This window comes from Lacerta agilis, chromosome 3, assembly GCF_009819535.1.
Source record: "Lacerta agilis isolate rLacAgi1 chromosome 3, rLacAgi1.pri, whole genome shotgun sequence".
NCBI classification, from domain to species: domain Eukaryota; kingdom Metazoa; phylum Chordata; class Lepidosauria; order Squamata; family Lacertidae; genus Lacerta; species Lacerta agilis.
Window position 1 is genome coordinate 87617730 of NC_046314.1, and position 25971 is coordinate 87643700.

At 43.5% G+C, this 25971-nt stretch overlaps 2 protein-coding genes across 2 annotated transcripts in view; one reads left to right on the top strand and one right to left on the bottom strand.

The window, feature by feature from the left end:
• LOC117044158 (carbohydrate sulfotransferase 8-like) lies at nt 1-2954 on the top strand. Its single transcript, XM_033144639.1, has 2 exons — nt 1-189; nt 1568-2954. Exons 1-2 carry the CDS (start codon nt 90-92, stop codon nt 2374-2376), a joined length of 909 nt encoding a protein of 302 aa, XP_033000530.1. The 5' UTR covers nt 1-89; the 3' UTR covers nt 2377-2954.
• Nucleotides 2955-6404: 3450 nt separating this feature from the next.
• Nucleotides 6405-25971, bottom strand: part of XDH (xanthine dehydrogenase) — a 57090-nt gene continuing 37523 nt past the window's right edge. Inside the window, exons 22-37 of the mRNA XM_033144640.1 lie at nt 25702-25826; nt 23802-23935; nt 20413-20500; nt 19487-19573; nt 18540-18731; nt 16872-17017; nt 16429-16510; nt 15627-15722; nt 14757-14885; nt 14289-14363; nt 13279-13331; nt 11391-11505; nt 10140-10205; nt 8487-8675; nt 7597-7764; nt 6405-6566 (exon numbers count right to left, since the gene is read on the bottom strand). Coding sequence (XP_033000531.1) covers nt 6516-6566; nt 7597-7764; nt 8487-8675; nt 10140-10205; nt 11391-11505; nt 13279-13331; nt 14289-14363; nt 14757-14885; nt 15627-15722; nt 16429-16510; nt 16872-17017; nt 18540-18731; nt 19487-19573; nt 20413-20500; nt 23802-23935; nt 25702-25826 — 1796 coding nt within the window. The 3' untranslated portion in view covers nt 6405-6515. The remainder of the gene's footprint in view (nt 6567-7596; nt 7765-8486; nt 8676-10139; nt 10206-11390; nt 11506-13278; nt 13332-14288; nt 14364-14756; nt 14886-15626; nt 15723-16428; nt 16511-16871; nt 17018-18539; nt 18732-19486; nt 19574-20412; nt 20501-23801; nt 23936-25701; nt 25827-25971) is intronic.

Genomic DNA, 25971 nt, shown 5'->3' on the forward strand with positions numbered 1-25971 from the left:
ACACTCAAGGGGTCTCCTGCTGACATTGCTTCAGGTTGCTTTCTCTGCTTCCATTAGCAGCCATTCACTTTGATAGCGCAGACAAGATCATGCGCTTCCTTGCTCGACTCCTCATCTTCGCTTTTCTGGGTTTCATTTCCCTGTTGTGGTGGAGCCACCTTCTCGGGAGAAACACACCACAGAACCGAGGTAGGTTTCACCGCCGCCATAAGAAGACAATCTGAGAAACAATTATAGCCTAACGCAGTCCAGCAATGCATTCTTGTTCTGCCAAGTGCCTCGTGAGTTCAGTCTTCAAGAGTACTAGAGGACAGAGGCTGTACTTTTAACAATTATTTAGAATGAAGGATTCTGACAGAGGAAGCTTTTCACACTTCTGTAGCCTTTTGCTGCAGTAGTTGTGTTAGTTTGCTCATATGGCGAGATATTCATAAATGCCCATTCCTTGGTCCTGTTTACTCAAGTAAATTATATTTGCTTTTACTCTTCTATTTAACATTCACATTGACTGGAGAGCCAATGTGGTATAGTGTTAGGGCGCCAACAAGTTGGCGTGCTGAAGTGCAGCAGTCAGTCAGTTAAGCCAAGGTCGAACAGTCCGGGTCAGAAGCCAGCTGAAGTCAGTTATCAGTATGGGATCAGGAGAAGCCGAAGTCAGAACAGTCCAAGTCAGTCAGGGAAAAGCCAGGAGCCATGAACAAGCCAAGGGTCGGGAACAAGCCAGGAGTCAGGAACAGAACGAGCAAGAGCAACCACGCACTCAGCATGTCAGTTGCAGGTGCTAGTGAAGGGAGGAGCCAGCCTTTCTTAAGTAGCTGGCCTGCAACCACGTCTCTTACGAGTTGCAGCTGCCTCTAATTGTTCCCTGCGTCTCTCAGCTCTACGCTCTACAGCTGAGAAGGGAGGAGGGGAAGGGCTGTTTCTATCCTCACAAGGGCCTGATTCTGGCTAGACTTACTCCTCCTCCTGTTCTGGTCTTTCCCCCTCTCCATCTGACTCTTCCTCTTCCGAGGAGTGCCGCCACCAGTCTTCTCCAGGTACGAACTCCTCCATTTCCCCAGGTTCTTCCGTGGGTGCAGCCTCACCAGGGGGTCTTGCCACCACTCCTCATCTGGCTCAACCCTGACATATAGTGGTTATTGTACCAGACTAGGAACTGGGAGACCAGTGTTTGAATCCTCATTCAGTCATGAGGCTCACTGGGTGACCTTGGGCCAGTCACTGCCTCTCCGCCTAACCTACCTCACAGGGTTGTTGTGAGGATAAAACAGGGACGGGAGAACTAGGTACACCGCCTCGAGCTCCTTGAAGGGAAACATGGGATATAAATGCAATAAGATAATTAAATAATAATTTGAAAGCATTTTACAGATTCATGCATGGCATCTAAAAAACAAAGCACGTCCAAGGGGACTCCATTTCGATTTGTAATAGGCAATAAAACAACTGAATAGTAATTGTGCTTCCGTGCAAGCCAGTGAGAATAATTTAATCCCGGGTCCACAGTCCTTCGCACCCTTCCCTTGCACAGACAAACTCTGCTCCCTCCTCCGATCCTATTTTGCAGGCAGATTGGCCATGGAGAATGCGGAAGATATCCCGCAGACGTTTGACAGTCTCCTGCATATTCAGCAGCTCAGGAAAAAAGCGCTGAGGTCCTTCTGCAGCAAAAGAGGTAAAATCACCCGACTCCCACCTACCCAACAGGAAGCTTCCCAGGCCCTGTCTTCAATTATGGTGAACCACAAACTGCAGTTCCTGTATTGCAAAACCCCAGCCACTGGGGTGGAAGGCTGGGAGCAGCTGTTGGAGATGCTTCTGGAGAAAAATGTTAGCCTGCAGGTGCCAATTCCTCACCGCCAGCAGTTTGGCAGCCCAAAGGCACTGAGTGAGTATAACCGGACCTCCATGGAGGCTATAATGCAGTCCTACACCAAAGTGATGTTTGTCAGGGAGCCTTTCCAGAGACTTATCTCCGCTTACATGCATGGGATGGCAGACGGCCTGAACTTCAAGGAGTTTGTTCAGTACATCTTATACAGCGGGTACAGGAATCACAGCAAGGAGTGGACACCGTCAGTCAGTCTGTGCAGACCGTGCCTCGTGCGGTATGACTACGTAATAATGTTTGGGTTCCTTGACAACGAGGTGCGCCATTTAATGCTCCGGGCTGGGCTTCCGGAGAATATCCGGATCCCCGAGTTCATAGACTCCAAAATCCGGTGGACCTATCACTGGCTAGAAGAGCAGATGCTCAGCCAACTGTCCCTCGGGGAGAGGAAAGGACTGTGCCACTTTTTCCGGTTTGACTATCACGCATTTCGCTTTCCCCGCAGCTTGCTCTGGAACCTCACTTGCGTTCCAGGAAGCAGTTAGGGTTGTTTTGACTGGAAGGAACAGAGAAAAGCCTTTACTGTGATCAAGGACAAATGCAGCAGAAATTAGCCTGTCTAGTGACAACCTCTTTTGTATACAGAATGGGGATCTACGTTACTCATTGGTCAGCAGAGATTCCTGGTCAGCATCCATTTTGCCCGGAGAGCTACTTTGAAAGCATGAGTGAGAGTGTGCAGCTTCAGCCTGCTATAGTGAACTCCATGTAAGTTTTCTTGCCATAAATGGCACTTTCCCCATATCTCTTGCCTCTAGGTTGGCAACATGGAACATGCAGAGCCTCTGAGGGCTGGACTTCACTTACAGGTCTCTGGTTGCTGACCTAATACAAGTTTCGCAGTGATGAACAAAATGAATGATGTGCGTATACTTCTTAGAAAGCAGGTGATAAAAGTATTTTTTATGCTGGTTCTCCTGTGAATCTTATGTTTTCTTCACAGGCTGTGTTCTGATTGTGTTATTTTCCCACAATATATAATTTTTTCTTGGTTTGTGGCCATAAGAAAACCTAATCCACCCTTCCTTACTGTATCTGGTATACCATTCAATCTTTTGAGAACCCCTCCTTCCATAATCCTTTTTTAATCAGCACTTAAAGGGCAGTAAGTTCGTGGTTGTTTATGGAATACTTCGATGGTGATGATATTATTATTATTATTATTATTATTATTATTATTATTGTTGTTATTATTATTATTATTTATACCCCACCCATCTGGCTGGGTTTCCCCAGCTGCTCTGGGCGGCTCTCAACAGAGAAACGCTATGGGAGTTTAAAGCACTATTAACACTAGTTTTTGTGCACATGTGGCACGTAATATTTTGCTCCAAGATTCTGGCATAGAACCATCAAGTTGAAATGTCCGGTAAACCATATAGGCCAACTCTCTGCTGGATGCAGGAAAGCCAGAGATGAAACACACCCCCAAACAACTGGCTGTGCAGCCTCTGCTTCAAGATCTCTAGTAGGGAAGAGTCCACCCTGCTCTAGGGTAATTGCTTCCATAGCAATTGAACTGCTATTACATGCCCTAGAACACGAGAAAGGAATCTGCAGCCCTTAAAAGGTTGCTGGTTAACAACTCCCATCACCCCCGACCACTGGCCATGCTGGATGGGGCTGGTGGGAGCTTGTCTAACAGCATGTGGGGGGGGGGGCACGTAAGACAGCCCTGCTGGATCAGGCCATCTAGTCCTGCATCCTGTTCTCACAGTGGCCAGCCAGATGCCTGTGGGAAGCCTGAAACCAGGACACGAGCACAACAGCACTGCATGTCCCCTGCAGTTCCTAGTAAAGTCATTTAAGACCAGGGACTTAAGTGACCAGGACCCACAATGGAGTGATGCAGGAAGGAACAAGGGTTGATTCTGAGGTAGTCAGGAGCAGATTTGGCCTCCTGTCTACCTCATTTCGATATGTGCGCCCTTTTGTTTTCTCCCATATGTGTACATGCTTGACATTCTTCTCATGTTATAAATTGGATGGTGTTATAAACCACTGCATTTGGGATAGGGAATGCCAACGCAAAGGGCAAAAAAATCTTCTGCCCTCCATATCAACATTTTGCGGCACGGCCATCCACAGTGTAGAGCCCCCATAATAATGACAGTGAGTAATGTTGCAAAGTGCTCTTCAAATCACATTTATTCCCCCCCAAAATAGTTCATTTCAAGCAGAGTTTCTTATACATTATACATTCAGATCACAAAGACACTAATTCATGAGAGAGTTTGTTTAAAAGATTCTATAAAGTCCTCAGTTTCAGCAAAACTACGTGCTTCCTGGTAACTTGTTGTTATTACCATGGACTGACAATTGTAGGTCAGTGTTACTATTGCTATTTCTTCATATTTTCCAGAATATCGTACTACAGGCTTTCAGTTTGCTTCTATGCTTAGCAAGATATTATGTGGACTAGGGAGAGAAACCTCAGCCTTTGTCCTACAAAATGTACTGTTAAAAAAGACCTTTTACGGGTCTGAAACCTGTAGAAGAGCCACAGGTTGGTTTATGAGAGCAAATGTCAAGGATGGATCTCCTTGCATGAGAGAATGTCACGCTTTAAGATGCAGTGCAGAATTATTGCACTAGGGATGGACTCTGAATATGCCCACTCCCTGCGCCACAAGTATTACACAAACCACAAAAGTCAGGAGAGTTAACACCAGCACGGGAGACATGATTGATCTGTTTGTTCCAACAGGAACAGGAATTGTTCTCTATCAACAGCTAGGAGTCATTTTGGTAAATGGCAATAGTGTCAGCTCATTATTATTAAACAGTTCCAGAAGAGCATTTAATGCCCCTAGTCAAGATGGGCATATTAGCATACTAAGCAAACCCTTAGAAAAGCAGCAAGTGTTTCAATTGTCATCGGCTCAGGCACATATTTGCTTCTGGCAGGCTATTTCCTTACATTGTGAGAACGCCATTTACTAGCGGCAATCAAGAAAATGAAGCATCTGTGAATGTTGAGTATGCACATCCGATGTCAACAAGACAATTCTGTCCCAAAGACATGATGCAAATCCTTTTCCTTGAACGATGCAGTGCACTGATTCCTGAACATTTCGGGGATAAGTTCATGTTTAATTCTCTCTCAGAGCTAGTTCCCATAAGGTTGTTTTGTTTTGTTTTGATATGAAAAGGAGGTGTTTAGCATAGGAAATACAACATTGTGCGGCCTGGGAAAATGGAGTGCAGACTTTTCATTCAAACAGCTCTATTATGAACCAATACACCTTTGGGAAACACAGGTTAATCTCGGAGCAAACCTGGCCAACTGGCCAAGACCCTCTGCATTGTGCCATCGTTCGAGGACCATTCTTTTGTCAACTGATCACACCAATCCGCATGAAATTTCAGGTATAACTGTACAATTTGCTTCGGTTCACTCAGAGGGGTTCACCTGAAACTTTGACGACAAGTTTGCAGAATGATATAAAACTAACTCTAGGAGATTTGCAAATGGCTAGCAAATAGGATTTAGTGCCTCCTGCACAAAGCATCATAGCTTAGGGAGAATATAAAGGAAAGCCTAACTAAATATCTTTTTAATGGAGTGTTTTTCATAACCCCTCTGTATGGCCAAGTAATGTGTGAAAGCAGTCCCTTGGGAGCCTCAACACATTCATATTTTTTGCAACCTAGCAGATTTACCCTGGTCTACTTTGAACAAAACCAAATGAGGGGAATGCACCATAAGTGAGGTGGCCGGATGCACAAACAGGGCAAGACTGCTGCTCTTCTAATTATTGCGTAGAAGAGAGAATTTCAGCAGACATAGCTTGTCATCTGTTCTGCACAGCCAATAAAAGATACAGGAATCCTAGCCACTTTTTGACCTGGCCCTCTTAACTATGGGATGCAAACTGGCTCTCCATAATTCATAAGCACCTGGGTAATAGCTATTTCCCCCTAACTCTCTTAAACATCAGCTTCAAGCACACTTGGAGTAAATGGTACTGAAATAAACATATCTAACTACTCAGTAACTATACTGAGGATCATGACATCAGCTGACCCTTGTGCATTTCCTTCCAGTGTTATCTCATATCCTCAGCATACAAAAGCAAAGCAGAAGGTGGGAGTGGAGGCTGGGATCTCATTAGCTAGATGTTAATGAACTTCCCACATCCTTATGATTCAGAGAGAGGATGCAATGGGGTCCTGCCCTCATTGTTGCTTGCAATCATGCATCCAAAAGATGAAGGGTGGAAAAGTGAAAGGGAGGGACTGGCTGCATCATAATCTATTCAAATTAGCATTTCATTGAATGTCATGATTACACTTTAAAAGTGAACATATTAGCAAACGGGTTTCTCTTATCTTTGCCATGAGCTTAAATGAACTATGTAAGGATTTCAGATTTCACAGAGAGCAAAACCATACATTTTTCCCCTCTTTGTTACATTTCATACCAGCTGTATTTCACCAGCAGGAACCCTTTCCTTAGGCAATGGACGATTCAGCTATTAAATTATAAAGCTTCATGAATCTGCAGGGCAGGGGCAGGGGCAGGAATACAGATCTGTTTTCAGCAGTGAGTCATTGCTTCCTTTTGGTCCCCTGAGGTGAAACCAGCTTGATGAGTGGAGATGGTTCCTAGAGGTTACTTCATTCATACTCTCACAGACCAGGGCTTAAAGGTGCCCGGCTCAGCAGATGGACACTGGAGAAAAAAATAAGATTGAAGCAATTGAAAGAGAAGGATTATAAACAGTTGCCTTCATCTGAAATTTCTAGACCATGTCCCAAAGTTGGCATGGCCTTTGCTGGGCAACTACAGAATGTAACTATCTTCAGATTTACTTATCTTCTACACCAGGGGCTGATGGACTACAACTCCCATAATCCCTGGGACTGATGAGAGTTGGGTATCCAACAACAGCTGGAGGACAACCACATTGTGTCAATCAGGGGTAGAACAAAATTGCCAAGCTGAGCACTGAATTTGGCTGACTGGCATTTATTACATGCAAAGCTCTTTTTCAGCCAGAATTCACTGGAACTCAGTTCCAGCACCTCTCAGGTGTGTGCCATTGCCATTCTAAGAGACAAGGGAGGCGTTCATGGTGAGTTCCAGCATCTCTTCTTCTAGAAAAATAGCACTGACTACATGATAAGGATGTGGGCAAAGGCTCTGGTTTCAGTCCCATGTGAATTTTTGTACACATTGTTTGGCTTCTTTGCAAAATGTAGCAAAGTGCGAGTTGGGAGGCATTCAATGGATGGCTACATTTCTGTTCACCCATTGCTTCAAAAAGTGTGAATTAGGTAAGTTTGCCTTTAAATGCCAACTGAATCAAATTTGTCCCCTGTTCCTAATAATAATATCGGCTTACCTCACAGGGTTGTTGTAAGGAATACAAAAAATATTATTATTTCTGACTTTTAGAAGACACCCGAAGGCAGTCCTGTTTGATGTTTTATCGTATTTTTAATATTTTGTTGGAAGCCATCCAGAATGGCTGGGGAAACCCAGCCAGATGGGCAGGGTATAAATAAAAAATTATTATTGATGATGATGATGATGAGCAACGCATTTGTATGGCACACTTGAAGATGCCATACAAATGTGAAGTATTCATTAATTAGTGTTATGGGAACCTACTGAAATGAAAGCTGCGGACAACCAAGGAATGATTACTGAATTGCATTACAGAAGATTAAAGCGTGGGAAAAGAGGCCAGTTAACCTACCAGTTTGGTGAAGTTATCCACACAACCATTGCGTATTCTCTCTGGGGTAGCTGGGCTGTCTAGTCGGAATGGCTCCTTCAGTCCCGATTCTTCCCTGGCAGAGACGATGGCATCTTTGATGGCATAAAACACAGAGGCTGACAGGAACAAGGGAGGTTCACCGACAGCCTAAAGAGATTGAAGAGCATCAAGCATTGCTCCAGCCACTACTAATTCACAGCTCACAGTATGCAGTACCCATGGCCAGTACAATGGTACCTCTGGTTAAGAACTTAATTCATTCTGGAGGTCCGTTCTTAACCTGAAACTGTTCTTAACCTGAGGTACCACTTTAGCTAATGGGGCCTGCTGCGCCGCCTGTGCGCGATTTCTGTTCTCATCCTGAGGTAAAGTTCTTAACCCGAGGTACTACTTCTGGGTTAGTGGAGTCTGTAATCCGAAGTGTTTGTAACCCGAGGTACCACAGTACTGGGAACATAGTAAGCTGCCTTAGACCATCTCACACCATTGGTCCATGGCCTACACTGACTGCCAGTGGCTCTCCAGGGTTTCAGGAAGTGTTCCCTCCCAGCCTTATATGGAGATGCCAGGGATTGAACCTGGGACCTTCTGCATGTAGGTCCAGAAGAAGGCGGTATTGTGTAAAGATCAAGCCACATTATTATAGTCCATTGGTCTCTTTAGTACATGGGTTGTATCCCAGAACATAGTTTTGCCCAACCCAGATATGCCATGGACCAGTTGAATGAATCTCATGGATCAGAGTTTGGGAGCCCCTGCTCTAAGAAATATAAGACAAAATAGCATTCCTCATTCCATCACTGATGTTTATTTTGTGTCAAAATGTGCAATGTCTATGGGGAAAGTTGCAGCTCCAGATGATACTGTACCTTGGATGAATAGATGGCTTTGCTGTTTGGACAGTCCCGGAGAAGAGACACGTGAAACTCTGTCGGGATGTCACCAAATGCAGGGATTTTGTACATTCCAGGCCCGCGGGTGTACAGGTTGCCTTCTGGGGAATAACGCAGCTCCTCTAGGGTAAAAAGCCCAACTCCTTGGACAAAGGCTCCTTCTATCTGTAAATGTAAACACACAAAAATCAATTTGCACACAAAATAAAAGGTCAGCCTGAAACAGAGCATATTACAGTCGTCTTGTTTGGACATGACTAAATCACCACAGCAAGACCATCCCTCTCCAACAAAAGCTGATAGAGAGCACTCCTGGGGTGGTATTCAACTAAATTTTACTTAGAGCAGACCCACTGAAATAAATGGACCTAACTCAGTCATGCTCATTAATTTCAACTAGTCTACTCTGAATAAAACTTATTTGAATGCCACCCAAGGCCACTGGTGTCTCCTGGGCTTCCCCAATCAGAACTGAGTTGAGAAGTAGGAGTCTTCCAAAATGACCAAGGCAGTTTCCATCCCATAGCCATGTGGAACTTTTCAGTTAATTTTTCTCATTGGCTAGGACATGTTTGATGCCAAATGAACATTATGCAGGAGTGGCAGGAGTGCTGCCAATGCTGGTATTAGTAATAAATATTGGTAGTCCAAATATTTATGGGATAATAGCAGAATGACCTTATGGCATATGGTCATCATGAGTGATGATTCATAAACAAATTTATCTGTACCAGCCCAATTTCTGTACTTAGTTGCTGGTACAGGAAGCCTCAGGTTTAGGCTAGTATATCTAGTTTTAAGGGTTCAGGTGGTCTGCAGGTTAAAATGAAAAATAAACCTGAAAATATGAGGTTTAGTCTCTCCAAAACAAGACTCCTTTGACAATTTGCTGCAATAGGGCTGTGGCGATCACACAGAGCCCCTGGTCGTTCCACAGACTATTGACCCTGTGCCACCACTAATCCGCTGCCACCAACCAGGATCCCCCTGGTAAACACTGAGTCTCAGTCAGGATTTAAGTTAAACAAAGAATATCTAGAGTTTATTTTCACACACCAACAAGCTTTCGATATCAAATACACTGTTACACTTTATCCTCTCAGTCTCGTTTCTGCCTTTAGCTCACTCTTAACTCCTCTACCTCCCCACCACAAAGTTCCACACACCAACCCTTACTGAACTAACTCCCCCCCCCTTGGGCTGAGTCTTAAAAGCCAATAAGCTCCGCCTCTGACTTCCTATTGGACATCTTGTTAACCCTTTTGTCTCCACCTGCACAATCCTATTCAGAAGGAATGGCCAACGCCACAAGGGCAATTGAAGTAAATAGAATTACTCTAGAGTAACTGACTTGGAGAATGCAAAACAAAAACTTGGGAACAGTGCAGTGAACACTAGATCTAATCCCCCCCCCTGTTTTCCAGCCATTGTGCAGAAATGAATCATTTGGCGAAATCTTGATGAGCAAACACAAGCTAATAATAAATTAGCAACTAACCACCTCTCCTGCCACAACAGTTCATGCTGCTGTTTATCAGGCCTGTTGCTGCTCATTGACCGATTTAATAATCTAGCTAGCATGCAGACCCGCTTCAGCGGCACAGAACAGGATCGTGTTGTATTGCTTACCTGCCCTATATCTATAGCTGGGTTCAAGCTGGTGCCAACATCCATCACGATGTCTGTGCGGACATTCTAAATATTGGCAAAAGCAAAGGCTGAGTAAGTACAGGACTCACTTTATGCAATCAGTTAAAAGAGGCTATCTTAGAGTCAGGCCACTGGCCCATCTAGTTCAGTACTGTTTAATCTGTTCTCCAGCTTTTCAGGCAGGAGTTTTTCGCCAGCTCTACCTGGAAAAGTACGGTACCTGCTCCATGCAGAGCAGGTGCTCTACCACTGAGCTGTGCACGTTCCCCAAATCTTGCTTGAACCTGAATCGTCACATAGTAGCTCTGAGTCTGAGACGCGGGTGGCGCTGTGGGTTAAACCACAGAGACTAGGGCTTGCTGATCGGAAGCTCAGCAGTTCAAATTCCCATGACAGGGTGAGCTCCTGTTGCTCGGTCCCTGCTCCTGCCAACCTAGCAGTTCGAAAGCACTCAGTGCAAGTAGATAAATAGGTACCACTCCGGCAGGAAGGTAAACGGCGTTTCCGTTCTCTGCTCTGGTTTGCCAGAAGCGGCTTAGTCATGCTATCTATATGACCTGGAAGCTGTACGCCAGCTCCCTCGGCCAGTAAAGCAAGATGAGCACTGCAACCCCAGAGTCATTCATGACTGGACCTAACGGTCAGGGTCAGCCCTGAGTCTGAGCTCTGACTTAGAGCAGATGAACTCTCAACTCAGACATGAATGTGCCATATTGTCTGGGAGAAGCCACTATTTATTACTGGTAGCCTAGCCTGAGCTAAGAGAGGTGGCCCAAGTTACAGGATTATTGCAAAGATCATGGAGAAATAGACATGAAGTGCTTTGAGCACTTTAGCAAAAATGTGTTGGCTCTCTTGGTTGGAAATCAGATGCCTGGAGCCTTTGAAACGGGTATAAATCTTCATAGCTAGTGGCTTGTGTGGAAACCTTTTGCAGAACATAATCACTGTGAAGTATATAATTGCCCTATAGTGTAGTGATCTGCATTTCCTCCAGAAGTTCAGACTACACCTCCCATCATCCCTGGCCATGCTGGCTGGGGCTGATGGGAGTTGGAGTTCAACTGCCTCTGGTTGGCCACAGGTTGCCCATCCCTGATATACACAGTCAGGTCTTTCACTCAACGAATACCAGAGCTGGAAATAAACTTCCTTATCAAATATACTCAGGTTATTAGGTACTTTCCAGGACAAAGAAATATTTTTGACAAACCTGCATAGCCTACTTACCTTATGGTCACCTGTCAGACAGTCAATCTCAACCTCAGAACAAGCCACACCATAAGAGAAGTAGCAGAAGGGCTTCCCTTCATTTTTCTCATAGTCATACCCAAGGTCTGGAATTCTTAAGGGTGGCAAGAAAGAAGGGAAAAAATGAAATCTGCAGGAATTTTACTCATCACTTTTTCTTACCCCACTGAATCACTTCCTGATGGGCAAAAATGCAAGTTACTGGAATCAACAAGAATTCAGGGAGTTTTGAGGATCAGGCTAGTAATCATGATTAGCCAAAGTTTGGAGATCTGCATGCCTTTGATTGCTCTGTGAAGTATGCCAGGCCAGATCCCCACCTCTCCCTTTTTCTCTTTCAACCATAACAGATTTTTAGTTGCTCTCCAACCTCTTGTCCATATACCTCTAGAACTAGGCTTCCTCCTCTTCACTCATGTTACAACATTGGGCCTACTACATTATTATGGAACAATAATGATGATAAGCCATGGATGGGGAACCTCAGGGGGCCAAATGCAGCCCTCCAGCTTTCTCTGTCTGGCCCCTGGGCCTCTCCCCAGGCCACATCCCTTTGGTGGCCGCTCCTGTTCTGGATGCAGTGGCAGATCCAATTTTAATACTGTTTAACAATGTTGAAGAAAGCAATGGACGTGATCTCTACTCCTTCCAGTCATCCCATCTTAGTCCTTCACTTCCTTTATTCACAAGCATGAACTAATAATCGAGTTTCCTTTCAATATTAAGCAATACAAAGCATTTCAAAAATTAATTTATTGCAAATTTTAAATGTTTCCCCTCTTTTTCCAGCTCCACCTAAAACTGTTAGAGAAGTTCAGTCTTCAGTAAAATGCCCTCCTCCGGTTTTAACCACCCACAAATAGTGTGGATAATTTGAGGAGATCATTTTCACTCAGCTCTATAAGCTTAAATTGGTTGCCTGTTTGATTCCCAAAAACTACCGCAGAAAGTAGGGCATTGCAAATGATGTTGCACATAAAAAATCAGCAAGTGAGCTTGAAAACTCTTGTGGAGTCTGAGTTTCTACACCAAAACGGCACTTTAAATAAAGTAAACTGAAATCTAAGTTGGTAGATAGTTAAGAGATCCAAGGCAAGGGGTAGCCAATGTTGTTCCTGTGCAGATGTTGTTGACTCCAACTCCCATCACCCCAACCCTTGCCCATGTTGTCTGGGGCTGATGGGAATTGGAGTCTGGATGTCTGGAGGATGTCACTTTCCCCACACCTTATCTAAGGTCTTCTGAAGCTTGTAAGAGATGCATAGTTCTGAATTCTGTATTTACAGAATGGGAATATTAAAGGGTTGATTCTACTTTGGAGCCTTAACACTTTAAGGTCTGATTTGAATGAATGGGAACTGCTTTTACATACCCTGTTTCTCCTAAAATAAGACATAGCCATAAAATAAGCCATAGCAGGATTTCTATGCATTTGCGAAATATAAGCCGTTCCCCAAAAATAAGCCATACCCCGAAAATAAGCCATAGTGACGTGGTACCTCGCATTAAAACAGCCTGGAGAGGCGTGGCTATGCAGCGTACCGATGCGACACGGTTAAAATAAGACATCCCCTGAAAATAAGCCATACTGTGTTTTGTTGAGCGAAAAAAATATATAAGACGGTGTCTTATTTTAGGAGAAACACGGTATGTATGCCACGGGTCAAGTAGAGACTGCAGATGGCTTTAGTGCCAAGGAAAAGTTAGCAGGCACATAAAGTTTATAGAATACAGCCTTCATGGAAGAAATTACTAGATCATATCTTCTTCTTATAAGCACACTTATCAGACCAGTAGAGATAAAGAACACTCAATAACATTTAGAACCATTTATTTGGAATCCCACTTGGGTCCTGTGCCGACTCACCTGTAAAATCCTGTAGCTGACAGACTCACACAATCACAGTAGGCTGCTGACACCTAATGAAAACACAGAAAACCAAAATAGCTACAATGCATTCTGGAAAAGCTAGCAATACAAATTTGTAATAAAATACAAATGAGTGCACTCTATCCATGTGCAAAAAGGGGAGCACCATTATCAACAAACCTTACATTTGACACCTCTAGACACATCAGGCCCAACTTTGTGAAACAGTGCACAAATGGAGCTGTTAAACAGACTCCACTCTTGGGAAATATCTTCATTGCAAATCATGAAGGGAAAAAAAATCTAAGGGCAACTTTCAAAAGCCTAGTCCACCACCACCATCATCTGTTGTTAACATTATCATCGTCATATAAATCAACATCAGGAATGCCACTCAAGTTCATGGAGGGATTTACATGCACCACAAAACACTAAATACAATTCATAACAGAAAAACTAAAGCCCCCAATAAAATAGATCACAAGAACTGATCACGACAAAATTATGTTCACCAACTCATATGGACGCACTGTTTTCTGTTGTGAGTGTGTGTGTGTAAAGAAAACACCCCATCCTATAGCAGAGGTTGCTGCAGAACAGACTCATTCACCAGCAACAGCCCTTTGAAGCCACACCACAGAAAGCCAGTGTAGGATGGTGATGGCACAAGATGGTGAGATAAAGTGGGACAGGGACCAAGCTAAAGGAAGGAGCAAGGAGAGGAAGCTGCTTAAGATTCACAAACCATCACAATTCAGAGGTGTATCAATTGCATCCGCACCTTGGGTATATAGAACCCCAAATTTCTCTTGTTGAAGTCACAAAACTTGGTACTTGTTTGGGGCTTATAGAACTGCCAGAAGAGTTGCAAGAATATCAGCCAGTTCCCTACTAGCTCCTTTAGCCCCTGTCACGCCACAATGAATTAATACCGGTAGATAATTGAGATTTTCCTAATGATAGCAAATCCACACCATGCTTCCAAACTGCAGCAGACGCAAACATACCCAGTCTTCCCAGGAACCTTTTGGCTTAGCAAGTTTGATTGGCTCCAATCGCTTCAGGATGGTCTGGCAAGCATTCTAAAAGAAAGAAAGAAAGAAAGATAATTCAAAGCAATTAGAATGCATCTTTTGATATTACAGCAAATTGCCACCAGGTATTCTCATTTTCATCAATCTAGATGAAAGTTAATACCATTGTTCAATTTGGAAATAACCTAACATTCGCCACATCACCAGAGAATACGCATAGCTGGCTCCTTTACTGTTAAAGTCACCACACTGGGCACTTTTAAGCAGCACACATGCTGATAGTGTGCTTTCCTCCTAAAGCAAAGTCTGCTAGAAGCCTCCCACAAGGCATATCTTCATAGAGGCAACGAGACAGATTCTCTCTGGGGTGCAAATGCAGTGCACTGCAGACAGAATCGGTAGCATCCCTTGTAGAGCAGTGTGTTGAGTTCTACCCCTTACCAAGACGGCCATCCCATTGATATCAGCACTAACAGAAGCAGCTGTTGGAGATGTATTTGGCACTGTGTTGGTGCTTGTCTCACTGATGTAGATCTTGGAGGTGGGAATTCCAAGAGTCCTGCTGGCAACCTGTAGAGAGACAATGCCCAAACGTGAACTTCACCGCAGTTGTCATCACCACCAATGAAATTCGTAGGACTTGAAACAATTCTTCTTATTCAAAGTCCACAAAGCTCCAAAGACTTTTGAATAGTCCAGTATTCTGTCCTGTTAAGCAACTGTGGGGTATTTTTCTGATCCATCTTAATTTATATTTGTAAGTAAAATCAATACACACAGGAAAGATGCTACGCTTCTGAAGAATGCTGCTTTGTAATCCTGCTACACAACCTCCATACATTGTGAGAAAGTATGGGTTGTAGTTAATCAACTCTTACTCAGGGTAGACATTAATGGCCATGACTGCCCTGAGTAAAAGTTTATTTATTATTAAATTCCTCCCAAAGGAGCCCATTCTTTGGATTCCACCCTACATATCCACATTTAAACTAGAATGGATGTGGGGGGGGGGAATTGCAACATCTGTAAGACAACATTCTGAAAATGAATGCTGCAGTAAGTTTTTAATGCATTTAATAGATGATGATGATAATAATAATAATAATAATAATAATAATAATAATAATAATAATAATAATAATATATTTATACCCTGCCCATCCGGCTGGGTTTCCCCAGCCACTCTGGGTGGCTCCCAATAGATTAAAAATAGAATAAAACATTAAACATTAAAAACTTCCCTAAACAAGGCTGCTTAATGGATAATGTTAATCAAAACAGCACCAGACAATTAATGCATTCATAGTTTACCTGGATCATCTTGGTATGGAGGCCCTGGCCCATTTCAGTCCCACCATGTGTGAGCAGCACTGACCCATCTGTGTACACATGTACCAGGGCACCAGCCTACAACATAGATCCGAGAGAGAGGCTGTCAAAGACTGTTTTGACACACGAGCTCTCTGGCGCACACTTCACAGGCACCGTCTACATACAAATCAACATTCCTCGCTTCAGGCAGTATCCAAGGCCTTTGTTCCATTATCGCAAGGATTTACATTTATGCTACTGTACTGCTCCTTCTTCTCCTCCCTCTGTGCTTGCCCTGTGCCCTCCTCAATTCTGCTCTGGAGGTTTGCAAGAAACCCCAGAGCAGATTTTTTTTGGGGGGGGGGGGAGTTCCACTGTGCAAGAGATTGAATGCTACTTTGGATAGAAGCGTGTGTGTGTGTGTGAGAGAGAGAGAGAGAGAGAGAGAGAGAGAGAAGATAGAAATGATCCAATAAGCCTAAGAATTAACTTTTGATTGATTTAATACTTAAGAAAGCACTACTTCATTTCCTGATTCCTCTTCAGCCCATGCATTCACTGACTAGGGTGGGGGCTGACATCCCCCCCCCAACAACATTAGCAAAACAAGAGTCACAAAGGATGCACAAGAATGAAGGCAGACTGGTGGATGGCTGGGACAGTGTCATGATCTAACACCACACTGGAACTAAAATGTGCCGTGGATGTATCGCTACAAACATTCCCATTACTAGAGAATCTTGAAGATGGACAGAAGCAGAACCTTGCTGCCCAGCTGTAACAGTTAATGGTGCTTGCCAACCTGATTCAGAAAGGGAACTGTGAAGCTGATCCCAAACTTGGTTGGAATAATGGCCATGCCTCTCTTCTTCCAGCGATTCTTCCTGGGGAAACAGAACAATGTCAGGTTCTGGTTCCCTTGAAGCATGCACCCATTCCTAAACTGCTTTCTCTGGCACGCTCTCTTTTCCTGCACAATTTTGCATTAGAACAAAACTTCATAGGAATGGGTCCAGGGAGGGAACTGAAATCAACAAATGCAACATTGCACTTTTCATTGATTTTGAGCTTCTCTTTTAAAACACAGTGGGTTAACGTTTTCCCCAAATTATTACAACTTCTGCAGAGATGGTTTGTATGGATGGGGGAGAAATCTGATTCAGACTTTAATTCCAGGCTTACTAATTAGGCCTTTATAGAATATTTTAGTATACCTGATATCACTCTGAAAAGCAAGATACCTACCGGTTAAACTCATCAATGAGTTTCCTTCTGGAGTGATAGTCTGAATTTGCAAGGCACTCATCCCAACATCTTCGCAAGGTGAATCCTTCTAGCTTCTGATTGAAGTGAGTCAGGTCTCCTTCATTATAGAGATTGAGTTTTCGAACCTTTCCAAAGCAAAACCCACATGGCCATGGTCATCAATGAGTCTTTTGGAAGAATGACTTTAACAGAATGTGGAATGCTGGGCATCTTGATCATAAACACGCTTTCCTAAACATGGAGATCAGCTCCCCCAAAATTCTGTAGTGGGCAGCCATTTCAGGGTCAAGGGTTGCATTCCCTTCAGAGAAGGGGGCTACACAGCAATGGTGGTCAGTACAGCCAAACCAAAAAGTGGACAGACACACACACACTTCATCCATCTCACAAACACACACATCCATCCACACAAACATACATACACATGCATCCATTCCTAAAAAAACAGAAGCACACAGACACCCACCCTCTCTCTGCTTCACCCATTCATTCTCTTTCTCTCTTTCTTTCTCTTTTTCACTCTTCCGGCTGGGTGAAGTGTTGTGCTGAAGGAGGCCAAGGACCACTTCCCACTGGAGTATAAAGGAATGGCACACAACACCTCTGATATGTAATATCATTTTGATATCCAACCCATAAAGGACTCTAACAATCCATGTCAACGCTGAGATTACGTTACCCAATGTAAAGCTGCAAAAAGAACTCACGGGTACCGGACTGGTGAAATCTCAATTCTTTAACATCCTTTGCTGAAGCATGCAGGGTTTATGGAAATGTCCAGCCTTTTCCTCTAAGAGCACATACCCAGCGTCAGATTTACGTATAAGCTAAACAAGCTATAGCTTAGGGTCCCACTCTCTTGGAGGCCCCCCAAAAAATTAAAGGGAAAAAACCCTGGATTTACATTTCCAAAATATATGATAAAAAACAAATAAAATAAAACCTACATATAGCAACAGTGTTTTGTGTTGTGAAGGCTCCTATGCTAAGTAATGGGCCCTGTCTGCTAGTCTGCTCCCTAAAATATCACTAGTTTGCTCATTTCTATATATGGAGTATGGGACGCGGGTGGTGCTGTGGGTTAAACCACAGAGCCTAGGGCTTGCTAATTAGAAGGTCGGCAGTTTGAATCCCCGCGATGGGGTGAGCTCCCGTTGCTCGGTCCCAGCTCCTGCCCACCTAGCAGTTCGAAAGCACGTCAAAAGTGCAAGTATCTATAAATAGGTAAATAGGTACCGCTCTGGCGGGAAGGTAAACGGCGTTTCTGTGCGCTGCTCTGGTTCGCCAGAAGCAGCTTTGTCATGCTGGCCACATGACCCGGAAGCTGTACGCCGGCTCACTCGGCCAGTAACGTAAGATGAGCGCCGCAACCCCAGAGTCAGACACGACTGGACCTAATGGTCAGGGGTCCCTTTACCTTTACCTATATATGAAGTGCCTATATTCTGCATGGACTAGTTACATGGCAAAAAGTGCAAATGGCTTTAGATACCTATGTATTAGGTCCATAAATTACCATATAGTATATATTCAACACAAAAAACCAGCAACAATTTGTTGTTGACAAAGGACAGCTGGACATATAAAGGGCCCATTACCTTCAGTAGCTTAGGGCCTCATCAAACCTAAATCCAGCCCTGCGCATACCTCTTCTGCTGGCAGCCCACACTTCATGGCAATGTCACTCATCCAGCACTCGGTAACCATCATTCCCTGGGGACCCCCAAACCCACGGAATGCTGTGTTGGAGGACAAGTTGGTTCTGCAGACTTTGCCTATGCCTCTGATGTTTGGAATGTTGTATGAGTTGTCCATGTGAAACAATGCTCTGTCCATAACCTGGTGACCAATAATAAAAAGCAGGTCAAAAATAGACTTATGAACTTTGAAAAATGACTTAATTTACGAGTCATGCTTTTGTTCTTCTGACTCTACAATCATAAGTTGCACTAACTAACAAGTAATCATTTACATGGTTTGGTTTTTTTCACCCACACACCAAATGCAGCAAATGTATGCTCATCCTCATATATTACGTGGTGCAGTGATTAGACTAGAACTTGGGAGATGAGATTTCAAATCTCCACTTGGCCATGAAGCTCACTGGGTGACCTTGAGTCAGTCACTGCCTCTCAGCCTAGCCTATCACACAGGGTGGTTGTGGCAACTAATTAAAGAATAGGTAAGCCTATCAGCCCCTTGGAGGCAAAGATGGGGTATAGACACAATTAAATAAACAAATAAATAAATAAATAAATATTGGCAGCACTGAATTTTTACAACAATACTGTCATCTTTCTATTTAAATCCCTAACTGAAATTGCAAGTTAAGTAGTAGTCAAGATGTTGCACCAAACATTAAAACTGTCCCCACTAGAGAAGGCTTGGGGACAAATGATCTTTGTTTAATGAAACACAATTTCAGGATGGGACCATTTAGACTGAAGGAGGTAGGTGCAGGGTGTGTGTGTGTGTGTGTGTGTGTGTGTGTACATACAGAAGCTTGGGTATGCTTCTCAACCAGTCACCCCAAACTGCTTTTTCTCCCTCTCAGAGTCAGAAATGAAACAGAGCAGAATGTATCCTTGACTCACGCCATGAGAAAGATCAACAGAATTCCCTCCATTGCTGTAATATGACACGTCTAGACTAGTAATCCTTCCATTCTTCTTAAAGCCAACCTGGAAGAAACAAAGGATGGAGGAATACAGAATTCAACTGTTACAATTACAGATGTTTTAGGAAGAAACGAATCTAGGAAGCTGTCAGACCTTTTGGTCCATCTAGCTCACTACTGTCTACACTGAATGGCAGTGGCTCTTCAGGATTTACTGACGCGGGATTTTTTTGATGCATGCAAAACATGTGCTCTGCCACTGAGCTACAGTCTTATACCTCATGCTCCATAAACCCAAAGTCTAAAAGATAGCTATTGGTAGATTCCAGTGGTCCTGTATAGTGGTGGTCTTCTCCCTATCTGCAGCATTCCACATACAGTCGTACCTTGGAAGTCAAATGAAATCTGTTCCGGAAGTCCGTTCAACTACCAAAACGTTCAGAAACCAAACCGCGGCTTCTGATTGGCTGCAGGAAGGTCCTGCAGCCAATTGGAAGCCGCAGAAGCCCCATCGGAAGTTCAGATTCCAAAAGAACATTCGAAAACCGGAAAACTCACTTCCAGGTTTCGATCGTTCGGGAGCTGATTTGTTCGGGAGCCAAGACGTTTGAGATCCAAGGTACGACTGTACTGCTAATACTGGTGGTCCATGTATCTCCAAATGCTCTAGACTCCAAATCAACCACTTTGGCCAAACCCATCTTTGACATGCAGCCCCCACAGGGTTGGCGATGGGTGACTGGCCATCAACTGAAAAAAGGTTGGCCATCCCTGTTGTGTAGGAATGAACAATGCATTGTACCTAAAGATCCCCTTACATTTTTTTATGTGACCTTCCCAAGATGGCATACTTCTATTAAAACAACAACAACAACAACAACAACAACCAACATTTCAATTTACCTTATACTGCCCCAAAAAGGGATGTCTTCCACCAGAAATCAGCATATCTTCATCTCGATCCAGCATACATCTTACTGGGCGACCAGTCCTGTAAGGGCACCAAAATTAGGCTGAGAATGAGCCTGTGTCATATAAATGACACAATTTATTTTCATACATAAAGGTAAAGGGACCCCTGACCATTAGGTCCAGTCATGTCTGACTCTGGGGTTGCGGCGCTCATCTCGCATTACTGGCCGAGGGAGCCATCATACAGCTTCCGGATCATGTGGCCAGCATGACAAAGCCACTTCTGGCGAACCAGAGCAGCACACGGAAATGCCGTTTACCTTCCCACTGGAGCGGTACCTATTTATCTACTTGCACTTTGACATGCTTTCGAACTGCTAGGTGGGCAGGAGCAAAAGGAGCTCACCCCGTTGCAGGGATTCAAACTGCCAACCTTCTGATCAGCAAGCCCTAGGCTCTGTGGTTTAACCCACAGCACCACCCGCATTCCTATTTTCATACATACATATATACAATTTAGAGGCCATGCCAAAAACAGAATTTGAATAGCTTACAGGGATTTTTTTTAAAAAACTTACAATAAGTTAATAAAATGCAGGTGAGACAAGGTCACTGAATATACAGCATCATTATAAAAAAAAGACTTTGAAACAGAGTAAGGGGGGGAGAGAGATTTTGCAGCACTAACAACACAATCCTATGCATATTTATTCAGAAGTAAATCACACTGTGTTCAGTGTAGCTTATTCCCGGATAAATGTACACAGGAGGGCAGCCTTAATGAATTAAAACTAAAACGCAGAGAAATTTAAATGTCACAGGGCTAAAGCAATATGAAGTTACAACATAAGTTAGAAGGCCTGGGAATTTTTTTTTTAAAAAAAGTTCTTGCCTGGTGCCCAGTTCATCAATTTGTGCAGTTGTCTCATTGACAAAGCTGTAATTAATATTTCCAGTGTGTCTGCTCCAATATTGAAAAATTCACTGAGGAATCATGTGTACTTTATCATCCTTCCTCTTTATCCAATAAGTCTACTGTGGACAGCTGAAAACATCCTAGCATTTATTTCTCCATATTTTAATTAATGGTAGATCTTTCACTTCCCAGTGTTTTTATTCAATCACTTTGTTTCCATCAGCAAATGGCAATTTCCTGTCTTGTTCCAAGTTCTTTCAAAAGGGTTCTTTCTAACCCTGTTATTTCATGAATCTTACTCACTGATCCATTTCCAGAATTTCTGGATTTGGGCAATGGCAGTGAATTGGAATTGCCACTTTAAAACGAATTATTGCAGGACTTGCTTTTAAAGGCTCTGCCTAAAGTACCCAATACTAATTATCTTATTCTATAGTTCTGACTTGAAGGTTGGATCCCCCACACTTTCTAGAGCCTGTTTTGAAATCCAGAAGTTCTGCATCAGTGGTGGCAAAACTATGGTCTCCCAGATGTTGAACTCCAAATCCTATTGTCATTGTCATTATTAAATTTATTACCTGCTCTTCATCGGCATGCCCCAGGGCAGATTACAACAGTTTAATGTTTAGATTAAAAACAGTTAAAACAGACTGCAGTCACAATAACAGTGGTGATCCTGAAAACACAAATTTGAGATATCCATTGGCCCAGCATGGCCAATGCTCAGGGATGGTGGAAGTTTAGTCCAATAACATCTGGAGGACCACAGCTGCTCTGTCCACCACGGAACTTACAGGAATCCAGTGGGTTCCAGGTGGTTCTGGTAGCTTCTCTGATGCAGAATTAGTGTGTTGGCAAAGCCTCCAGAACTAACTGTTTTGAAAATTAACAGTCTCACTTTAATAATTAAGCTTGTTTTTGTTTTTTGCTTGCCTTAGAAGGAGGAATTCTTCTCCTGCAATGAACCATGAAGATACATTTCATTTACTTTTCCTAGAGTCTCCTGAAGATGAACATGCTAGATCAAGTTAAATTTGGCTTGAGTTTTTCTGATTTGTCCATCAGTGACCTATTACTGTCCAGCTCTGCTCCCCCGCCCCAACAGCTGTGAAGTCACTACACCCCACCCCAACCCCATGCCACCTCCAATACCTCCATGCACTTACTCCTTCACCTCCCAATTGTACCAAACAATGCTGGTCCTTCACCCTTGCAGTTCTTTATTTTATTTTATTTTATTTTATTTTTTATATTTTTAAAAAAACTGAAGTATTTTATTAAAAGTCTTATTCAAATTTCTTTTAACAAAAAGGAGATATATAAAAAGGACAAAAAAACCCTAAAAGAACAAAAAAATAACCTCACAAACACAAATGGGGAAATCTTTGTTTCTGGATTTAGTTTCGACCACATCGAAGGCCCGCTTTTGAACTGGGGCTAACATCTAAAACTCAGAAAAACATGTTCTGTTGTGAAGTAGGGAGAGGGGCAGGCTATCCCAGGGAAGATATAAATAGTTCTGAGTATCAAAGCTGTGTTGGGGAGGGGGAATCCCTTTAGCCTGTTGATCCAGGAGTCTGATGACTGCAAAACTTAGTCCTTGTTAAACTAGTGGCCTTCTCCAAAGATACAAGATGTGGGTGGGCTGACCATTTACAATACTTCACCACATTTATAATTCACAGCAAACTAGTCAAAAGCGAAATCCCACTGTAGACTGGTTTCCATCATGTTCCTTCCCAGCAGTGGAAGCTGCTGCTCTTCCCCGTGCTGGAGAAGAGTTGTTCCCCAACATGCTTACAGCAACACAAATAAAGAGGGTGATGCGCAAAGTGCTCAGTCATGTGGATGTCTAGTTCACACTGTTTCACTCTCTTACAAAGGAATGGAAAAAAATTCACAAAATTTTCATGCCTTTGAGCTTTCAGGCTGAAGACCCCTCTCAAATAGGAGGCTGTATGCATGACAGAAAATGGAGATCTTCTCCAGTATCATCTAGGATGGCTTTAAAAGAGGATTATATGAATTAATGGAGGAAAAGTATATCAGTTCCTGCTAGCTATGATGGCTATTGCTCAGTCTGCAGTCAGAGGCAGTAATGCTTCTGAATAGCAATTGCTGGAAACCTCAGGAGGGGAGGGTGCTATTGTGCTTGAATCCTGCTTGAGGGTTTCCCAACTGGGTGGCCACTGAGAGCAGGATGCTAGACTAGACAGGTCATTGGCCTGATCCAGCGGGCTCTTCTTAGGTTCTTATGCGATGTTCTCAGAATCACTGCAGAGTTATGAACTCCTAAGTGGTGAAAGGAGCAGGGTAACTGTCCTGCCAAAGTAAATGCAGATGTTCTAGATCTGAAACAAGTCCATTATCCTGATCCTCTCATAAACAACAAAGAGGTGTCCTAATATTCAACTTCAGGTTATCCCAATGTGGCCAATCAGAAGCCCCATTCGCCGCAACTTACTTATCTGCAGCCACTGCTACAGCTGTAGAGACAATAGTGTTTCTTGTCTCTTTGCCTCCAAATCCTCCTCCCATTCTCTTGACTCGAACCACAATTCGATTCGACGGGACCCCTAAGGCATTGGCAACAAATTCCTGATACCAAAAAAAAAAAAAACACATCAGCCTACAGGCAACAATAGAGTCACAACAGCAATCCTACTCTTGAAAAGACATTACACTACAATACAGTGTCACCAATTAATGAGCATCCCACTGGAATTTCTAGTACTGTTCTGAAACATCTTTGGCCAGCTTACTGGCTCACCTGTAATTAATAGCACAAAGAAGCTAGAAGTCCAAGTCTCTTTGGTGTCTATTTATTTACATAGGTCTTTTTTACAAAGCTGAGTGGGAAAGAAGGACTGGTAGCTTTGAAGAATAAAATATAAATCCCTTCATTTCTCCACAAACATGCAGCTTTTTGAAAGTGCAAATTTAACACTCAAGAGTCCCCCCCCCAGTGCAAATAGCATTATCAAGGGAGGTGCTGGTAAGCTGTGGTTTCAGGGCAGGCAGGCAGATATTTTTTTAATGCTTTATTTCCCTGGCTGCTGTCCTAAGAACATGAGAAGAGCCCTGGGAATCTAGTCCAGCGCCTGTTCTCAAAGCAGCCAAGCCAGATGCCTATGGGAGCGATTTGAATGCAATAGCACTCTCCCTACTAATGATTCTCAGCAACTGATATCCAGGGGACCGCTGTTTCTGACACTGCAAGTAAAACTGAGGAATTACTAAGGAAAATTCCTCTACTGAAATTAACATCTGTATTGGTGGATTCCCCACTGGTACAAAGTCTACAGCGGACGAGGGGAATGTTACATTCTGTTTCTCTGATCCCATTAATCTTCAGCCCATCCTTCATGGATGCTAATGCGCTTTTTAAAGCCTGCATGTTAGATGCAAATATGCATTTAACATCATGTGTCATTTGTCCCAACCAGTCGATGGCTCCACATCTTAGGTAGAATACTTCTGAGGTGGAAATGGGTGTGCCGCAAATAAACTGAAGTCACACAAATTCACAGAAGGCCAGGCCATAAATTCCTACGAACCAAGCTGGCCAAGGAGACTGAATCTCACACTCTGGGCAACCTCAAATCACGGAACAACGAAAGATGGTACTCCACAAAAACCACAGGATGGCTCTACTCCAGCGCTGCCCTGTGGGTTCTTCATAAGCATCTAGTGCCGTATTTTTTCGCTCCATAAGACGCACCTTCCCCCTCCTAAAAAGTGAGGGGGAATGTCTGTGCGTCTTATGTAGCGAATGCATGGTCCCTGGAGCCGAATTGCCTAGGGGCCAAAAGCAGATCGTGCTCTTTTTTTTTTACAAAGAGAGAAGGGGGTGTTGAAAGGAAGCCACTGAACAGCTGTTCAGCAAGTGATCGGGGAGAGAGATAAGGCTCCCTTTCCAGCCCCGCCCCCTTGCTCAGGTCTCCATTGTTGAATGCAGAGGGAGGCTGTTTGTTTCCCCAGCGACATGTGACTGGCTGATTAGATTATCTGTCTGGAAATTGTAGAAATGGCTGTAGGACTAGAAGCTGCAGAACTGTGAGTTTAACCCCATTAAAACTGGGCTTTTCCTCTTTGAAGAAGAAGCTGCACCACTTTCAGCTGATCCTCAAAAAAACAGGGCTTTCCCCCTTTCCTGCTCTGAAAACTAGGTGCGTCTTATGTTCAGGTGTGTCTTATGAAGCGAAAAATACGTTGTTTAGCACCATTACAAAAGGAGACAAACATAATCACAAAGCACTTATGCGAACCAGGTGGATTTTTGTTCAGCAATATTGCACAGGTTTTGTACTTCAATTTCACGGCTTCATTCGCCAGCTTAACACTTTCACAAGGGATTTCCTCACCTGCGTCTTTGTTAGGTTCTGGGTAGATACAAAGAGCTCCATTTCTCCATCTTCTCTCTTTGGCACAGCAATAGTGCAGTGAGACTCCAGATAAAAATGCTCCTGTCCACCCATATATATCTCACCTGGAAGGGGAAAAGAAGAAACCTCCCAATGTAGCAACTATTTAAGTCCAAAGGATTGTTGGGGACTTAAGTGAGCCTTCCAGCCACCAAATTTCTTCTTTTGAGTGCTCGGGAGGAAATGATGATCCTGTGTCTATGACTTGCC